Consider the following 14,900-nt stretch of genomic DNA (forward strand, 5'->3'; position numbering starts at 1 on the left):
ACGCCGGCACGGTGCTGGCACCGTCCAGCAGAGCCCCTGGGGCTGGGGACCCCCCTCGTGAGCCGTGGTGCTCCCCTCGCCCTGCCAGCAAGCTCTCCTTGCGCTGCTGCCTTGCGCGCGCTGCTTTGGGGATGCTCCCCCCACTCTGCCCCGTGCATGGAGCGGCCCAGCAGAAGCCAAAAGCTCCTGCTTTGGAGGACACAATGATTTATGCTTTTCCTATAACGGCTGCAGAGGCCTAATTGCCTTCCTGATTTGGCTTCTGCCACAGCTGAGACCTCTGCGCTGCCCGGAAGAAGCTATGTTTTAAGATAATGCATCTCCTCTGCGTGAAACTGCAGCTACTGCCTTTCAGATCTGGCTCGGGGTTGCATCCTGAGTGGGGATTTCCCTCTCCCCTCGCACATGGCTTAGAAACCAGCGCCTGGCAGGTGTGGGTCGCCCACCCGCTTTCCCTGCACCCAGCTGGGCCCCGGGCAGCAAGAGGCTGCTCGGTCCCCGCTGTGCCCGTCAGCATGTGACAGCAAGTCACCCCTTCCTGCTACCCCCTAAAATAAGTCCTTTAGTTGGGGGGGTGGGTGGAAGTGGTGCTTCCCCTGGAGACGTAGCCTCAGTGCGGGGGTTTTTCTGAAAAGCTGCATCCTGGCTCCTGCAGCCGGGCTGCGGGGGCCGGCGGGGTGGGTGCAGGGTGCCCCTGCCCGCGGCCTCGCTGGGGGCTGTCCGGGGGTCTGCGCGCATGGCTTTGCAGCCGCGCCGCCCGCTGCGCCGCCGGCTCGTGGGGGGCTGCCGGCTCGTGCAGGCTGGAGGGGGCCCTCCCGTGCGCGGCGGGGTCCAGCTGTGCCCTGTGCAAAGCAAGAGTGTAGGACCTCTGAGGTTAAACCCACTTCTCCTGCTTTCCCAGTGTGTTTTGTGAGCTGTGTCGCAGCGACTGGTGCTGCCCCGTGGGGCTGTGCTGGGGTGTCACCCCAGCGCTGCAGAGCGTGAGCTGGGTTTGGGGGCACCTGGGTGCATCCCCTTGCAGCACTGGGGCAGATGTGCCGGAGATTTCCTCGATGGAAGCGTTAGAAATGTAGGGTCCCCCATTTTTGGTGTATTCCTGCTGTGGTTTGAGCTGAGCCGCGCTGTGATGGCACGGCGGGAGCCCCTTCCTCCCTGGCTGTCGTGGTGCAGGGCTGGGACTGAGCCCCTTTGAGCCTTGCAGGAAGGGCCCTCATCTGCTTTCTGTCCGTGCCCCTCGGGGTGCCGGGGCACGGGCTGGCGATGCACCCGCTCACCGTGCCACAGGACCCTCCGCCGCACGCAGCCCGGCTTGCCAGGAAGCCGCCGGCTCTGGTGACCGCTTCTTGGCGGCACCGGGGAGGGAGCAAACCTGATCTGAGCTGGTCACGGGGACCCGGGGGAGGCGTGGGGGGCTCTGCCGCAGCTCGGCTGTCCCCCCCACCCCAGCCTGTGAATCCTGCTAGAGGTCAGTTGCTCAAACGCAACTTTCACCAGCATCTCCTTGGGTGCTGCTCGAGGTGGCTGTGGGTGCAGGCGGGAGCGTTGGGAATGTGAAGGCCAGGTCCGAGACCCTCCTGGCTGCATCGCAGCTCTCCTTGGGGCGGAGGAGCCGCAGGAGAGGCGGCCTGGGGCCCTTGGACATGACACCCCTGAGGGCAGACTGTTGACTCATAGCAATTTGGATTTCAGCTTGTTTTTTCAAGTTTGTATTTGAAATAGAAACGCAGGGGATGTGTTTGTTTTTTCCCCTGTCTCTCCCCAAAGCTGTCAGCTTTTTCCACCTAAAAACGAGCAGGCAATTCCCACGGCTGGATGTGTGCGTGCTGGGGTGGCCGGGGCTCGCAGCTCCCCAAGGCCCCCCGGGGAAGCAGGGAGCGGCTGGGGGGGGCCATGCCCCGTCCCCACCAGGCTGCAGCCGCTTGGCGTGTGCTGGGGCTGCGGGCGCTGGTGCCCGGCCCCACGGCTGGGGGAGAGGGTGCACCCGCGGTTCAGCCAGCCCCAGCCCAGCGCAGGGGGTGCTGGGCCGCCGTCGGAGCGGGGCAGGAGCAGCAGGGTGGCAGGATGGGGTGTAGGCACCGTGCGGGCTGTTTTTCTTCCCACCATCAGGTGCCTTAAAGTCAGTCCTCAGAAAATAAGCAAAACTTTTCCTTTCTGAGGTGGCCTGCAAGGATTCTGGATGCTCGAGTTTTCTTTCTCTGGTTTAGCAGCTGGTGCTCCAGCCAGATCTGCTTTCTGCATCCTGGGTGGTATTTCTTTATTTTTTTGTACTTAACGTCTACCGAAAAGCAAAACCAGCCAAGCCTGCAGCGATGATGTGAATTGCCTTGAATTAAAGACGACTCCCGCAGCCTGGCCCAGGGTGCGGGTCCCACGCATGCGCTCCTGCCACCCGGCCGTGTCTGGGCGGCTGCGGTGGGGGAGCAGCCCCGGGGCACCCCACTCTGTCCCCCCCCACCCCTGCTAATGGGGCTTCTCCTTCCAGGCAGCCGAGCGGGGCAGCTCCCCGGGGCATCGCCTCGCTGCCCCCCCAGCGTGACGCCGGGCATGCCCCTCCGCAGCACCACTCGATGCCTCGAAACCCTCCCCACCCCTCCAGGTCCCGCTGCCCCCTCCCCGGCTCACTGCTTGGTTTCATTGCAGCAGCAGCAGCTCCAGGCCCAGCACCTCTCCCACGCCGCCCACGGGCCCCCGGTCCAGCTGCCGCCGCACCCCTCGGGCCTCCAGCCGCCGGGCATCCCCCCCGTCACCGGCAGCAGCTCGGGGCTGCTGGCTCTCGGCGCCCTGGGGAGCCAGGCACACCTCGCCGTCAAGGATGAGAAAAACCATCACGACCTGGACCACAGAGGTGAGAGCGAGGGGCTGCGTCGATGCTGTCCCTGGGGGCTGCTCGTCGCTGCGTCCTGCGGTGCTAGAAGTGCCCTGGTCCAGGCGTGGCTCGGCTCCCACCACCCCATCCCTCGGGGGAGTGGGCTTCAGGGGACAGGCTTCTGTTTTTAGGGATGCGGCTTCCCCATAACGATGCTTGAGCCCCTTAGCTCAGCCTGGTGCTGCTGCAGCAATTCCCAGTGGCAGCTTCCAGGCGATCCCAAAGCTTTCCCTGCTTTTCTTGTTCACTGAGGTCAAAATGCTCCTTGGGAGCAGCCCAGGGATGCTGGGGTTTTTGAGGTGGTGGGGGAGGAGGGGACCTGCCTCCAGACTGCTCCTTTCGTTGCTCATTTAGGGCAGGGAATGCAAATAGCCCCAAGAAATGACCCGGGCGGGATGACCTCTGTCAGGTTGAGTTGCTCGTGTGCCCCCCGAGTTGGCGCACGGGTTTGAGTCCTTGCGGGCTTTGATGGAGTCTTCCTGCAAATCCTCTCCTCGTTGAGCCAAGCCTTAATGGTGAAGCAGCCTTCCTCCTCCTCCATCACTGTCGGAGACTTTCAATGGTCTGGAAACGAGCAATATTCACTAGAAAACTTGTTTTTTCTCATTATTAACGATAAGGCAATCTCCTTAGAAGGAAAAATGATGCATAAGTTGCGTTGCAAACGGACAGGATTGAAGCGTTTCCTCGCAAGTCCCCCTGCCCGTTTAACACACAGAGATCGGAGATCTTCCCCGTAATACGGCCGCCTGCAGGGCACTTGCCCGACAGCCTCACGAAGCTGTTGGTCTCTTCTGCCGCTGGATTTGGGGTGTTTTTTTTCCTCCCCGTGGAAGCCAGTGAGGAAAAAAAACCCTCTTGGTAGCAATTATCCAGTTACGTTCATTTTTCTGCACGGAGTCGAATTACCAGGAGATCCGGGGGAAGACGGGGCAGTTTCTGTACAAATGAACGGCCAAACCGCATCCCGCTGATGGGGCCGCAGAGGCGGTCGGTCGGGACCTTCTCCTGGGTTGACGACTTTGGGTACAGCAGCCTCGGGCCGATGCCGTTCCTCTTGCGTTTCAGGGCATTTCCCCTTTCCTCCGTGCGCTTGGCCAAATAAATCACGTTGTCAAAAAGAAAAGGGGGAGGAGGCAGCGGGAGCTGGATGAACAAGGGGTATGAATTTTAAAGCAAAGCTGAAGGGAGCCCAGATAGGTTTTGAGTTGAGGCAGGAGGCCGTGCAGTGAGGAGCTTCTAGATCTTTTCTTTTTTGTTGTTGTTTTAAGACTTATTCTAACTTGCTTTATTTCTCTGTCTCTTTATTTTGGCTGTGACCTCGCCTCTGACACCATCCTCTTCTAAAAGAGCGAGACTCAAGTGCAGTAAGTCCCATTAACCTCCTTTTTTCCTCAGTTTCTGGTGACGGCGTGTTTTTGTTTTATCTATTGTTCTAAAAAGCAGGCTCGTGGGTGTGAGCACCAGGGATGTCTTTTGCACAGGTCCTATTTAATGAAAAAAAAAAGGCAAGAGGCAAAAAAAAAAACCCCAACCAACCCAACCCGCCCTGGCTGGAATTGCTGCTGGGCTGTCGGCTGTGCCAGGGCGAGCGGAGCCGCCTCCTCCGGGCCGGTTATGAGATTTGGTTTAAATCTTTTTGATTGCCGCAGAGCTTCGAGATTCGGTTTCAATTGACTAAGCCCTGTGAATGAGCGCAGTCAAGTCTGCGCGGCTAAAAATCCTTCGGCGATTAGGAAAGCTATTTTATTCCTGATCGCTCTTCTATTATCTTGGGTCATCTAATCTGTCGGGATGGGTTTGGCTATTACGCTGTGTTAAGTAGGACTTGGAAGGTCAAGCAGTTAACTAACCAGCTAAATAACCGTGGTGGAGGGCAACCGTCACCTCCAGCGCGGCTGCTTTTTATTTGCATCCCTGACGTCTCGGCGCCAATAGCAGCGGGTTGGGTCCTTGTTTTGCTGGGTGCAGTGCCCGAGCGCGGATGGAGAGGGTGCCGAATGTATTTTTTTCCAGTGGGCAGAGGCTGGTAGGAGCCTGGAGGGGGGCTGCCCTCCCCATGGAGGGGGCTGAGCCCGTGCCCCCCGCCCCTGGGGCGCACAATGCCGCCGCCGTCTCGGGGAAAAGCTGGCAGGACAAAGCCCGGCTGAGCCGCGGCTTTGCGGCGATTTCCTGCCATCCCCGAGCCCACAAATGGGCCTTTTGAGAGCCGGGGGCGGATGGGAAGGAAAGTGCCATTTAAGGGGGGAGCGGGGAACTGGGCATCATTAACCTGCCCCTTCGCCGGGGAGGGGTCTGGCAGAGATGGGAAGCTTCCCGATCTATAAAATAAAAACACGAGGTATTCCCCGTGGAGGTTTAATGCGCACGATAATCAGAGTTAGTCATTCATATTTTCCTAGCCTTGCCTGCGCAATAAAAAATATTTAGTTTCTTGGCGGCGGGCCAGCGGCAGGCTGAATGGATCGATGCCTCTAAATGCTTGACATGATTCTCTGGTAGCTGCGAGGTTTTTCAGCATGACTGCCTGAGAAGAAAGACCCCGGTGTTATCCAAAGCTGCTTATTGGGTACCGAGGAGAAACATGAACTGCTTTAGTTCTCCCTTTCAGCCGGGAAAGAAAGGCGGGCAGAGGGGCTTAGGAACATTTCTGCTTAGCAGGGGTGGCAGGCTCTGCTACGAGACATGAAATGATGGTAATTTCTCTTTGCCGCTCCGAGAAACTAATTGAAGGGCATCTGCGCGGGGCCGGGGCCGTGCCGCAGGGCGATGCGGGGCCGGGCTTTCTCCGGCGCTCTCGAGGAGGTTTTGTGCTGCCATTTTTGCTCCCAGCCCAATCCCGGCATGTGAGGGGTTTTCCTGGGAATGCCAGCATCTCCTGGGCTTTGCTGCGGGCACAGAAAGCCCCCCCCGGCCCCGAGCAGAGCTGCGCCGCGGGGGGCTCGGCTCTGCTGCTCCCGGTGACGTGGAATTTTCCAAATGTTTTTTGGATGCCCTTTGGCTCGGCAGAGCTCGGCTGCTGGCGCGGCTTAGCCGGGGCCGGGGTGAGGCAGCTCCTTTGCTCCCCTAATGAACGCAGGGGATGAGGCCCCGGCTCTGCTGATGCTGGAGGAAGCACCTGTGGGCTCTCGTGGGTGCCAGCCCTCGTCCAAAGCCTTTCCCCTGCCCAGGGCTGGGGCAAAGCTATGTGCTCCCTTTGGGGGGCGGAGGGTGGTGGAGACGTGGCTGGTGCTCCCTGTGGGGGGCAGAGGGTGATGGAGACAGGGCTGGTGCTCTCTGGGGGGGCAGGGGGTGATGGAGATGGGGCTGGTGTTCTCTGTGGGGGGCAGAGGGTGATGGAGACAGGGCTGATGCTCCCCATGGGGGGCGGAGGGTGGTGGAGACGTGGCTGGTGCTCCCTGTGGGGGGCAGAGGGTGATGGAGACAGGGCTGGTGCTCTCTGGGGGGGGTGGAGGGTGATGGAGACAGGGCTGGTGCTCTCTGGGGGGGCAGGGGGTGATGGAGATGGGGCTGGTGTTCTCTGTGGGGGGCAGAGGGTGATGGAGACAGGGCTGATGCTCCCCATGGGGGGCGGAGGGTGGTGGAGACGTGGCTGGTGCTCCCCGTGGGGGGCAGAGGGCGATGGAGACAGGGCTGGTGCTCTCTGGGGGGGGTGGAGGGTGATGGAGACAGGGCTGGTGCTCTCTGGGGGGCAGGGGGTGATGGAGATGGGGCTGGTGCTCCCTGTGTGGGGTGATGGAGACAGGGCTGGTGCTCCCCGTGGGGGCAGAGGATGGAGATGGGCCTGGTTTAGGGGAGCACAGCTTTTCTCCTCTCTGCACTGCCCAGTACCTGCTGGTGGATCCCAGCGGCTGCTGGGAGCTGCTGCAGTTGCACATCACTCCCTCCCAGGGTTTGCCTTTTTAAACAACCAGCTCCTCCCTGTTTTCTGCCGTGCTGTTGCAGTAAATAGGCTTGGGTGCCCACGAGCAGCCTTGCTGGAACGGAGCAGCATCCCCGGGGCTCGAAGCAATGCTCAGGGCAGCCGTGGCCATCCTCCAGCCCAGGCTGGACCCTGTCCCCGGCACCCCAGTATGGTGGGGCCGTGGGCTCTCACCCCACTGCTGGGGTTTCACAGTCTAGGGCAGGGCTGGATTTCGGGCTCGGTGCTGGCTGGAGGGCTGTTTGTGGCACCTTCTAAGCTGCTGCTTGTGAATTCCCGTTTCCTTCTGTTTCCAACTTGAAGCTTTTGTCTTGTTATTGCAGAATAATTCCGTTTCGCCCTCGGAAAGCCTGAGAGCCAGCGAGAAGCACCGGAGCTCTACAGACTACAGCATCGACTCCAAGAAGCGGAAAGCAGAGGAGAAGGACAGCATGAGCCGATATGTGAGTAGCGGGGACGGGTTGCGGCCGGGGGGGCTGAGAGCCGCGGGGGGACGCGGTGCCAGGAGGCACGGGGTCTGCGGCACGCGTTTGGGCAGGGCTTTGGGTGGGAGAAAGCGGGGTTTGGGTAAAACTTTCTAAATATGGTGTGGGTGACCTGTGTCCTGCTGCTGGGGGGGTTCGGCGCCCTGGGGGGCTGCCCCCCACCCTGGGGTTTGGCAGCTCTCTGCGGGATGTAACTGGCTTTGTGTTTCAGGACAGCGATGGTGACAAGAGCGATGACCTGGTGGTCGACGTCTCCAACGAGGTGAGCCGTGGGGGCGTTTTGGCAGGTCCGCTCCTCTCCCTGCAGCACGGTGGGGGTTTGGGGGTGAGTGGCTCCTTGCCACGGGCCCAATTCCTGCCTGAAAGAGGAGCCGGAGGGAGCCCCCCACTGCTGCTGGGGGTGCCAATGCTTTCTCCTGTCTCGCAGGACCCTGCCACCCCCCGGGTCAGCCCAGCCCACTCCCCCCCGGAGAATGGCATAGACAAAGCCCGCGGGCTGAAGAAGGGGGACGCGCCAAACAGCCCGGCCTCAGTCGCCTCCTCCAGCAGCACTCCCTCCTCCAAGACTAAAGACCTGGGCCACGTACGTCCTTCGTCCTGCCGAGGGGGGGGTGGGGTCCCGCCAGCCGTGGGTGCTCACTGGGTCTGGGGGCTTGCCGAGCAGGGGCTGCAGATGACGGTTGTCGAACCCCATCCTTTTTTGACATCCTTTCTCCATCCAGAATGACAAATCGTCGACGCCCGGGCTCAAGTCAAACACTCCGACGCCGAGGAATGACGCTCCGACCCCGGGGACGAGCAGCACCCCGGGGCTGCGGCCGATGCCCAGCAAGCCGACCGGCATGGACCCCCTGGGTGGGTACCGGTCCCCTGGGTGCCCTGCGGTCCCCCGGTGCCCCCTCTCTGCAGTTGTCCCCAGCACGGCTTCAGCCTGTGCCCTCCGTTGGGGGCACAGTACCTTGGGTGGGGGGAGGTATGAGGCTTACTGGGGACCTAATGCAGCTCAGGACAGGGACGGGTGGTCCCCACACCACAGGTGGGGTGAGGAGGGAGGTCCAGCCATCACATTTCCTCCCCTGGGACGAGCGGGGCTGGATGCTGGTGGGCTCCGTCCCCTGACCGTGTCCCCAACCCCCTGCAGCCTCGGCCCTGCGGACGCCCATCTCCATCGCGGGCTCCTACGCGGCTCCCTTCGCCATGATGGGGCACCACGAGATGAACGGTTCGCTCACCAGCCCCGGCGCCTACGCGGGGCTCCACAACATCCCCCCGCAGATGAGCGCCGCCGCCGCCGCCGCCGCCGCCTATGGCCGGTCGCCAATGGTGAGCTTTGGAGCTGTACGTAGCACTTTTAGCTCCTTTTCTCGCTCCCGGTGGGGTGGTGGGTGCAGGGAGGGTCGAGAGGGGTGCGGGGCGGGGGGCTTCCCTATGTCAGCTGTGAAACTGGGGCTCCTTGCTGGCTGCATTTTGAATCGGCCACCAGTGAAGGGTGCTGGGCATGGAGATGCCTCCCCATGGGGTGACGTGCACGTGCCACTTCATTGGGAGTTTATCCTTCCCGCCCCGCCATGCATAGGAAGTACCTGCTGTGCAGCCCCCTTCCCCTTAGTCTTGCTAAACACTCAATTGTACACTTTAAGGCAAAATACAGGTAAAACAAGACCTAAAACGCTGCCATTAATGCAGAGATGTGGGTTTCTGCAGCCTGGGTGCTGGGCATGGCTTGGCTGCTCCTGTCCCTGGGGCGCTGGGGACAGCACAGGGAGGGGAGGGTGAGCATGTCCCACGCTGGTCCTCGCAGACCAGAAACCTTTGGCTAATTCCCCAGTCCTCCCCCTTTCTGCCAGGGAAAGAGTAATGGTTAGCTATTGAGCAGCAAGGGAAAAGAGGGAGCCACCGAGTGTCCCCGTGCCTGCCCGGGCTCGCCGACGGGAAGCTGTTTGCTCGCGTGCCCAGCTTGTGCCTGGCCTTACCCACGTGTGTGTCTCTTGGCAGGTTGGTTTTGACCCACACCCACCCATGAGAGCCCCCGGCCTGCCCTCGAGCCTGGCGTCCATCCCCGGAGGGAAGCCGTAAGCCCCTCTTGGTCTTTTTATGCTCTGGGCGGGGATGAGGGTGCCCGGGAGGGAGAGGAGTGTGGGGCTTCGCCCGGGGCTGGCTCCGGCCGAGCCCCTGGAGAGCAGCGGTGGCCTCCAGCCCCCAGCGAGGCACGACCTGGCAGCCAGGTTGCAATGCCCACCCAACCCCCCCTTACCCTGGATTTGCAGCAAACCTCTGCCTCCGGGTCTGACCCCCCTGTTTGCCCTCCCCCGGCAGAGCCTACTCCTTCCACGTGAGCGCCGACGGGCAGATGCAGCCGGTCCCCTTTCCCCACGACGCCCTGGCGGGTCCCGGCATCCCGCGGCACGCCCGGCAGATCAACACGCTGAGCCACGGGGAGGTGGTGTGCGCCGTCACCATCAGCAACCCCACCAGGCACGTCTACACCGGGGGCAAGGGGTGCGTGAAGATCTGGGACATCAGCCAGCCGGGCAGCAAGAGCCCCATCTCCCAGCTGGACTGCCTGGTAAGGGGGCTCGGGGCAGCGCTGCCTCGTGCCCGGGAGCTGGAGCATCCCTGAAGCGCGCGAGCCACAGCTCCTGGTCCCCAAGGATGTGTCGTCCCCCCCGCTTTCCCCCGCCTCTAACGCGGTGAATCGTTCATCACCCTCCTGCTAACATCGCTTCTCCCTCCAGAACAGGGATAACTACATTCGCTCCTGCAAACTCCTCCCCGACGGCCGCACGCTGATCGTGGGAGGGGAGGCGAGCACGCTCACCATCTGGGACCTGGCTTCCCCCACGCCCCGCATCAAGGCCGAGCTGACCTCCTCCGCCCCCGCCTGCTACGCCCTGGCCATCAGCCCCGACGCCAAAGTCTGCTTCTCCTGCTGCAGCGACGGCAACATCGCCGTGTGGGACCTGCACAACCAGACGCTCGTCAGGTGAGCCAGCCTCGGCACCCGGCCGCGGCGGGAGGCCTGGCGGCGGCTTTTCTCCGAAATCGGGGTCTTTCTGGCCGTGTCTCGGCGTGGGGGCCTTGGGGGATGGCGACAAGAACGCTATCTCGTGATGTTTTGTCTGTAAGCGAGCCCAGCGGCCTCGGCTGGGCTGGTGCCCCGGGGAAGGACGCTCCCTGGATGGATTTCCAGGCGCGCTTGGCGTACGGAAGCCTTGTAAACACAGCCTGAACGCTACCTCCCTCGAAGCAACTTATGCGCTTTTTGCTCGCGTTCCCCTTGATCTGCATTACTCTCTGTTGTTTGAAGGCAATTCCAAGGCCACACAGACGGTGCCAGCTGCATAGATATCTCGCACGACGGTACGAAGTTGTGGACGGGGGGTCTGGACAACACAGTGCGCTCCTGGGACCTGCGGGAAGGGAGGCAGCTCCAGCAGCACGACTTTACCTCCCAGGTGAGCGCAGGGTGCCCTTGGCAGGGAGGATCGTCCTGGCCTCATCGTGCAGCTCCTCCTGGAGTCCCTGTGCAGCGGTTTATCCATCCACGGAAGCCAGGGCAGCCTGCTCGGCAGCTGGTCCGTGCGTGGCCGTGGCAGGGGGCAATTTCTGCTGGGAAAGTGCCCTGCACTTGCCCCTGTTAGCTCTGTGCGTGCCTGTCCTCGCTGCTTTAAGTGTAACCCAAGAGTGTTCAAGGCAGTAAGAGCCGCAGGGCCCCCCTGGCTCTTGTTTCAGCTCTTTACCATTGCTTTTTCTTCCGCTGCAAGACTAGGCTGCCATTAAGAAAGCAGTGCTTGCCTAGGGATGCCCGTGGGCGTTGCAGGCTGGCTCTGGGTGTCCCAGCTGCAGGACTCGGGCATCTGCCGCCTCCTGCAGACCCTCCCAGAGCCCCTGTCCAAAGGGGCAAAGCTGGGACCTCGTGTCCTCTTGGCAAGTGCAGCAGGCTCCGTGGGCCGGGAGCCGCCCCGGCGTTCACAGGTCTCGTGCGGCTGCTGCAAACACGTGGATGTGCCTCTCCCAAATCCTGCTGCGCCCCTCCAGGGCTGGCCAGCAACCTCCGCCGGTGCCGTACGGCTGGTGAAGCTGGAGTTGCGTCATCAGGGTGCAGAAAGGCAGCGGCGTGGCCGGGGTCTCTGCTGCGTCCCAGCCGCCGACCCCACGGCGCTGGCGGTCGGGACTTCCCGCTGCGTTAACGCCGGGCATCCAGAAGCCGTGCCGTTGTGGTTTACAGCGCAGGAGTAGCCACGGCTTAGAGCTTATTTAGTCTCGCTGCCTTCCACGCTGAGTTTTCCTCCTCTGGAGGATGCTTGGAAGGTGCTTTCCGTCCAAAGACAGAAGTGCTGTCCCTGGGAGAGGCTGCGTTTCAACCTCATCCAGGGCAAGAGCCGGCTCCTGGCTTTGCTGTGCCCGCGTTTCAGCGGCTGGGGCCACTCGGTGATTTAAGAGGACCAGGCTGCGTCCGTCCCCTGTCTGTCGGGCTGTTTCTCTTCTGAATTGCTGGCCTTGCCAGCGCTGCGGGCGAAGCATCGCGTTGTTACAATGGTCAGCGGGATCGCCCCCAGCGCGGCTCGTGGCCGGGCGATCAGAGTCTCTCCCCGATGGGGAGTTGTCGGGGGCGCGGAGGCGGCTGCAGGCAGAGCTGGTGGGTGCGAAGCCACCCCCCTGAGCACCCCTCCGTCCCCCTGCAGATCTTCTCGCTGGGGTACTGCCCGACGGGCGAGTGGCTGGCAGTGGGCATGGAGAGCAGCAACGTGGAAGTGCTGCACCACACGAAACCCGACAAGTACCAGCTGCACCTCCACGAGAGCTGCGTCCTCTCCCTCAAGTTTGCCTACTGCGGTAAGCGGCCCTAAATTCAGCGGATCCGGCCCTAAATTCCGCTCCCCTGGCTCCTTCGGTGACAGCCGGGGATGCGCGCGAGCGCCGCGTCAAGGGGGGGGTGATGCACGGTGGGGTGGGGGAGCGCGGAGGCTTCCAGCAGGATCCGTCCCACGGATGGTGGAGACACGAGGGTTATCCCTGGGAAGGATCCTCCTGCTCTACCCGGTCGCGGCTGCCCATTGCCGCACGCTTGCCCGCCGGGGTGTGTCCCGTCGGGAGGGGCTGGGGCGAGCCTCTCTGGAGAATCTCTGGATGTTCCAATTTCTCCAAAATCTCCCAATTTCTGAGGGTAAACAGCCAGAAGCCTCCCGGGGCAGGGGGAAGGCCGGCCGCGGGGCTGGGTGGGGTGGGTGGGGGTCACCAGCGGCAGCTTTCGGCTGCTGACACCGTGTTTCCCCGGGCACAGGTAAATGGTTTGTGAGTACTGGAAAAGACAACCTGCTCAACGCCTGGAGGACGCCCTACGGAGCGAGCATCTTCCAGGTAGGAGGCTGCTTGGGCAGGGCACGGGGGTAGGCAGCGCCTGCACCCCCCTCTCGGCGTCATCCTGGGGGGGCTGCCGGCCCTGGGGAGGGGGGAATATCCTTGTTGGGGTGGCCAGATCGCGCTACCCAGCGTGCGGGATGGGGTGGTGCCACCGGCGTGGATGCCGCTCGGCGCAACGCGGCTGCCTCGTCGGGAAACCAAACTGATGGTTTGCCTTTTCTCCCCCCACCCCCTCCCCTTTTTCCAGTCCAAGGAATCCTCGTCCGTCTTAAGTTGTGACATTTCAGCGGATGACAAGTACATCGTCACGGGCTCTGGTGACAAGAAGGCCACAGTCTACGAGGTCATCTACTAACCCCGGATTTTATAGCAGGGCTGGCAACTCCCGGCACCGGCGGTGGCAGGACTCGGGTGGCCGCCGAGGAGCGGCCGGGGGCTCGGGGGGGGCTGCCGCGGGGCGGCCCCCGGGGCTCGGCCACGGACCGGCACGCTCCGGCGCGGCTCTGCCTCGAGGGCCCGGCGTACAATACACACGGATTTATTTGGAGGTCTGCAAATATGGCACACATTGAAGCCCTAAATGAATTTTTTTTTTTTTTTGTTGGTTGGTTTTAGGGTTTTGGGTTTTATTTTGAAAAAAAAACAAACAACAAAACAACCTTTTTTTTTTTTTTTCCTGGTTTTCTGGTTCTTTCCATCTGCGCTTTGGTGGCACTATAAAGGACTTATTTTTTATTGTGACTTTTTTTTTTTTTTGTGCATCCTGCATAAGACTTGTGAAAAATGTAAATAATGGACTAGTAAATAGCATTGGAAGGGTGGGGGACCCCTCCCGGTACACTAGTTGTGTATTTTTCGTCTGCTGTAATTGTATTCCACTGATGGTTTTGGTGGTGGCAATTTTTTTTTTTTATTTTTTTTTTCCCTCCCCCTCCCCGAAGCGTCCGTGGGGACGCGCCTTTGCCGTGCAGCGCGTAACCAGGCTGAGCAAAGATGTCCACTGGTGAAAGTTGTTCCTACTGTCGTACCCGTGCGTTGTTCGGTGTGTTAGTGATGGTGGGACGCTGCTGGGACCGCGGGGGACTCGGTCGGATCCTCAGCTACTGACGGGACATCAGCAACACAATCACCTTTTTTTATATATGGATTTTCTTTTTTTTTTTTTTTTGGTTTTTTTTTTGTTTTGTTTTTTTTTGTGCTCGTATGTTTGAAGAAAAGGGGAAGCCCATGCTGCGGGATCGTCTGCGCAAGCCCTTCTTGGTCTTCGGACAGAAGCAATGAGGAGTGATTTCAAAGAAAGCATAGTAAATTCAGCTCAGGGAGCCACGAAAGATAATAGCAACTTATGTGTTTTGTATTCAAATGAAAGTAAAGAATTAGAATTGATAACCTTTAAAATACAGTTTTTTTAAAAGCAAAGTTTACTAACAAGTAGGGTTTGTGTGTGGTGGGGGGAAGGGGCTGGCTTTGGTAGGGTCCTGTGGGCTATATGGTCTCGTGTCTTCTGGTATATAGGTTCCGATGAAGCAAACCCCCTCCCCGCACAGGCTGCGTTTCAGCGTTTTGTACTAAAGGGGTTTAAAAAAAAAAAAAAAAAAAAAAAAGACATAACGGGAAATAAAAGTATTTGTGTAGCAGAAGCGCTCACCCTGTATTGTAGCATATGGAAGAGAATTTTTATACTGCATTTTTATGGATTATTTTTTAATTTTTTGATTTTAATCTGGTCCAAAAAAAAAAAACAAACAACCTAAAGGCTTAGGGTTCAGGTGAGAACTGCCTGGTTTACAGACGTGCATAGTACAGACAGCGGAGAGGAGGATGAAGCGGAGGCGATGGGTACCCGGCTGTTCTGGGGCGCGTGGTCGGCGTCGCGTCCCTCCGAGCGGCCGCGCTGGGGCGGGGAGAGGCGAGATGGGGTCGGAAGGAGATTTCATGGGAAAGGCGTGGGTCTTTCCCCCCCCCCAAGTCGAAAATAAGAGGGTTTTGAGATTTTTGCCCTTTTTCTGTTCAACAGAAACAGGAAGGGGAATGTCCCGGGCAAGGGGTGCCTGCCCTGCGCAGCTGGTCCGTGCTCCCTGCGTGCTGCCGGGGAGGCGACGGGATCGATCTCGGGCGATAATCGCCCAGCGAAGGGAAAAACAAGCTCTTTAAAACTGCATTTAGGGAAAGTGGTTTTAAGGGTGGTTTGGCTTGGAAAAAACAACTCTGAAAACGCCCCTGGTGCCAACGGAGCCCGTGCTGGCGCCTGCTGGGGGGCTCA

At 60.3% G+C, this 14,900-nt stretch overlaps 1 protein-coding gene across 10 annotated transcripts in view; it reads left to right on the forward strand.

The window, feature by feature from the left end:
- Positions 1-14,324, forward strand: part of TLE3 (TLE family member 3, transcriptional corepressor) — a 29,443-nt gene extending 15,119 nt beyond the window's left edge. For 5 of the 10 annotated variants that reach the window (XM_064455982.1, XM_064455980.1, XM_064455986.1 and 2 more), the window contains 14 exons: positions 2,641-2,845; positions 4,217-4,233; positions 7,112-7,231; positions 7,485-7,535; positions 7,701-7,856; positions 7,996-8,128; positions 8,415-8,611; positions 9,269-9,345; positions 9,590-9,839; positions 10,009-10,256; positions 10,581-10,728; positions 11,959-12,109; positions 12,558-12,634; positions 12,885-14,324. In XM_064455982.1, the coding sequence (XP_064312052.1) occupies positions 2,641-2,845; positions 4,217-4,233; positions 7,112-7,231; positions 7,485-7,535; positions 7,701-7,856; positions 7,996-8,128; positions 8,415-8,611; positions 9,269-9,345; positions 9,590-9,839; positions 10,009-10,256; positions 10,581-10,728; positions 11,959-12,109; positions 12,558-12,634; positions 12,885-12,992 (1,938 nt within the window). In that variant the 3' untranslated portion in view covers positions 12,993-14,324. The remainder of the gene's footprint in view (positions 1-2,640; positions 2,846-4,216; positions 4,234-7,111; positions 7,232-7,484; positions 7,536-7,700; positions 7,857-7,995; positions 8,129-8,414; positions 8,612-9,268; positions 9,346-9,589; positions 9,840-10,008; positions 10,257-10,580; positions 10,729-11,958; positions 12,110-12,557; positions 12,635-12,884) is intronic. The other 5 variants (XM_064455985.1, XM_064455988.1, XM_064455984.1 and 2 more) reach the window with 3 other exon arrangements.
- Positions 14,325-14,900: the final 576 nt, after the last annotated feature.

Source organism: Phalacrocorax carbo, chromosome 7 (genome assembly GCF_963921805.1).
Source record: "Phalacrocorax carbo chromosome 7, bPhaCar2.1, whole genome shotgun sequence".
Classification (NCBI taxonomy): Eukaryota; Metazoa; Chordata; class Aves; order Suliformes; family Phalacrocoracidae; genus Phalacrocorax; species Phalacrocorax carbo.